General features: G+C 55.8%; 1 protein-coding gene across 1 annotated transcript; it reads left to right on the forward strand.

Annotated features, from left to right (window-relative positions):
- The first annotated feature begins 880 nt into the window (after positions 1–880).
- Positions 881–2,282, forward strand: K437DRAFT_80776 (uncharacterized protein). The gene has a single exon (XM_013384303.1). The coding sequence runs from the start codon at positions 951–953 to the stop codon at positions 2,097–2,099; it is 1,149 nt and encodes a 382-aa protein (XP_013239757.1). The 5' UTR covers positions 881–950; the 3' UTR covers positions 2,100–2,282.
- The last annotated feature ends 1,617 nt before the right edge of the window (positions 2,283–3,899 follow it).

Below are 3,899 nucleotides of genomic sequence, written 5' to 3' on the forward strand. Positions count from 1 at the left end.
TTCTGTGGCAGAGTATTTCTTCGCTGCTTGAGCAAGCAGCTGCTTACTCGAGGGTGGGCCAAGCAGCTCCGCTGCTTCCAGAGATGGTTCTCGACATCCTGTTGGACACTTCCCGCATTACACCGCTACCTCGGCACCCGTCAGGGGCGCCTGGGGATGGACAGCGCCACCCAATACTCGTTCGCACTGGCAAGACAGGCAAGCGATGGATTCTTACTTCCCCTTCCAGCAAAGGTAGACGCCATACTCGCGATTCTTCGACATCGATGGCTCAGCGTGATGGCTTCAAGCCTCCAGGACCGATCGTACTCGAGCGATGGAAAGTTTGGTTCGAGCCTGCGGGAGCGCCGGATCCTTTCCGATCCGTGGCAGCCGAAGTCGACGAAGAGGAGGAGAGGACTCAAACATTGCCCTCCATATATCAGAGCTGCTCTCGATGCATCGCAGAGATGCGCAAAGTATCAGCCCAGCTCCCTGTGAATACCCTGCGCTCCAACATGGAGCGGGAGGGAGCAGGAACTTCCTCCTTACATCTAGGTGCTCGTCTGAGTGCAGGAGAGGAAAGCCCTGGGCAAGAGCATAACGAGACTGGCGAAGTCACTCTACGCTCGAACTTGGCCGATTATGAGCTTGATTTAGAAGAACTCATTCTCTCTCAACTCCGTCATGGCTTTCCGGATAGGGCGCAAAAAGTGGAAAAGTTAGCACAAACCAGTCCCGGCCCCACCGTTGAAACAGACGTGCATACCCCATTAACGCACGAGGGGGACATCGTCGTCGTGCACGACTTTCCACCCATTGAAACTTGGCTAGGGTGAGTTCTTCTTTTGTGGTGTGGTGATGGCGTATGCTAATCTAGAACGCGAACTTGCTACTGTAGCGTCCTGCGAAGCTCGCTCTCGTATCGCAGCTCCATCGACTTTTCCATCGAAGACCTTTCACAACTACAGATGGACCGGGAGCGCGCGTTGGAAGAAAGGATAATGGCTGATGAAGATTACTTTCGGTTCAAGCCGACCGTCGAGCAGAAAAGGCTCAGTCGTGGTGGTTCTCTCGAAAAGAAGCCAAAGCAATCCGTGCAGCGCGACGAGGGAATGCCGGAAGAGGGCTTCCAGCTGGTTCGTCGCTCATTGCCCTCTGTCGCACCATCTAGTCCATCTCCGACCGGGACGACCAGCTCGCCGGCCCATGCGCCGGCTTCCCCATCCCCGTCATCTGGCAGTCTCAAGCGACTGCCCAGTATCAGCAGCTTGCAGCAAGCCGTGTCTGTTTCTTCTACATTTTCTTCCTCGCCCAGCTCGCGACCACCAGCTGGACTTTCAAGCCTACGGGGACCAGTAACCGTTGCAACACCGCCGTCTGGTGGATCGCACGTCACGCCCCCTTTACAACCTCCCACACTTGCAGCTATGATGTCGGGCTGTCCGGAACCAGCTTTTCTAGCATACGGTCGGCGGCAAAGTAGCACAGCCTCAATCAGCAGTGCCGGCGGTGCTGGCTCACTCAGCACGAGTATCGGTAATCCGCGAATCAGACGACTGAGCAATCTAAGCGCAGAGCGAATGAGCCCCTCTCCAGGCAGTGCTGGCGATACTTCTCCGTCATCACCAGCGCGGTCCCATGTACCCTTGCGACCAGCTCCTGCGATGGTGCCGAGCTATGGTTCCTTCAGCCCTTCGACGCCCTCGCCCTTGGCGCAGCAGCTTTCCATGCAAGGTGATGCTGAAAGCTCCTCCCTTCGCAGAGGATTCCGGCACACTCCGAGCACATGCAGCGCTACAGGGTCGATCGGCCGACAATCGCTATTGCATGCTTCAAAGCTCCCTATGGGCGAGTTTCCAAGCCTACGAGTCGTTTTTTCTGGCTACTCTTCCTCTTCACGCGCCTCAGCCTCGATCACAAATCTCAGCAAGGCTGCTTCAGGTATCCTGTCCGCACCTGCATCCGTTCCTGGTGCTTCCTCGAACAGGCCCATTCCAACCGTTGGTCCTCGAGCCATCCTGCGGACTCCTTCGATTCCACCAGAACACTTGTCGCGAGAAAGGCGCCTTCGCACGTCCAGTTCTTTGGAATCAGATTCCGATGCGCTTGTGAGTTAAGCTGTTCTACTCGCTGGAGTTTGTGGTGTGCAGCTGATCTTTCCTTGCATGATCCAGGGCCTTTCGCTGGATGAGGATATCGACAGCCTTGTGCGGTTGATCGATTCTCGTCCCTTAGTGGGTACAGAGCGGGCCGAGCCTGGCAGCAAACGGTCGTTGTCATCACCGGCGTCATTCCAGCCGATGGCTGGGCATGAACTTCGACTCGCCCCAACGGCCTCCCACGTTTTATCGCGACAAAGAATCGACTCGTTACTGTCGAACATGGCTGCTCGCATGGATCGCCTGTCTGTCTCGACGGCTGGCTCAGCCAACCTCGTTCCAAGCAGCTCGAGTCCACTTGTGCACTCTGTAAGTGCCTCCCCTTCTACCGCCCGTTCTCCTCTCGGTCAGCCGCCCATCTGCGCTCTGGGTGCTGTCCAGGCATCATTAGCCGCTCGGAATATCCTGAATGAGGAACCCAGGAAAGATCTTTCAGAGTCACTTGACGCGAGTCCACAGGCGGGTTCAATGATGGAATACGCTCAAGGCTCTGATCTCGCCGAGTCGCCAGAAGACTCTGCGAGTCGGGAGCAAGGCAAGGCATCGCTGAACCGAGACTACGAAGAGACTGCAGGCCCGCTCGAGATGCAGCAGGAAGATGTCGAAGATGAGGCTGAATGGAGATTGAGGGAAGTGCAGAGGCGAGCCGACGCGGAAATGTCTTCGCGCTTCACACGCGAGCTAGGTGCAACGCGCGGCCAGCCACACCGTCATCCGGGGCCTGGCCTGCGCAGCCGCAGCCCATTTGATATGTTCTTGTCCAAACGCAATGCTTCTTGAAAGACCGAAAGCTTTCGAGGGGCAAACCTGCCAAGGCGGGTGGGAAGCCTGCGATAGAGCAGCTTTTTCCATTTATTCACAATGGTGGCGTAGTACAGAGCTGTAATCTCGCTTTCTTGCAGTCGCGTCAGTCTTTGACGGTTCTTCTGTCCGCTTCCGATCCGACAAACTTTGAGAGTCCACAGCTCGGCTGCTGGAAACAAATGCGAGGGCCATTGCTTGTTGCCTGTGGGACAGAATCATTGTGGAATCCGTGCGAAGACCATGTTCAGATATGTAGCAAACACATCCAGAAGATTCATGACCATACCATTGCCAGCTACAGGGAGAGAGATGGATGCGCAAGGAAATAGGGACTGGCAAGCAGGCAGAGGTTGGTAAAGTGTGTCGCCCACAGCCACCGACCTAACAGGCGACCGCAGACCTGTATCACTATCGCTTTGTGATGCAAAGACGTGAAAAGGGATAACTTCAAACCCCGCCAGTCCCTGCCCCCAGCTAACCCCCCGAGGATCGCCTCTCTTTGCAACGGATCAATGCCTTGACATTGGCACCGATAACTGACGGTGCATTTAGGGTTAGGGTAGGGTGATGAGTGAAGGAGAGGTGTGGGTGAATGTCCTGGCTGGCTTCAAACATCACCTGCTGTAGACTGAGCCAGTCGTAGTAGCTCTTGACTGTGAAGGAGTTGTACATCAGAGAGACGCTGTCTCCAATCGCGGGTACCTCTTGCCTGCACTATCGCTCTACCATGCTTCGGTGCCGAGTTGGACTTGCGGTAACAGCTTGACCTTTCATAGACGACAATACAATTTTGTTAAATGCGTAACGTTCGGTGAAAGACGTCAACACACAAACGACGCGCCAGAGCCCTTCGGACTGCGGAACGCTTCCGCCTGTGAGGACTGAAGTTATTTCAGGCCCATGGCGTCGAGCTTCGCGCACGTTGCGCTCCGTCGGCGGAAGAACTCGGCCAAG

This window comes from Tilletiaria anomala (assembly GCF_000711695.1).
Source record: "Tilletiaria anomala UBC 951 chromosome Unknown K437scaffold_229, whole genome shotgun sequence".
NCBI lineage: Eukaryota > Fungi > Basidiomycota > Exobasidiomycetes > Georgefischeriales > Tilletiariaceae > Tilletiaria > Tilletiaria anomala.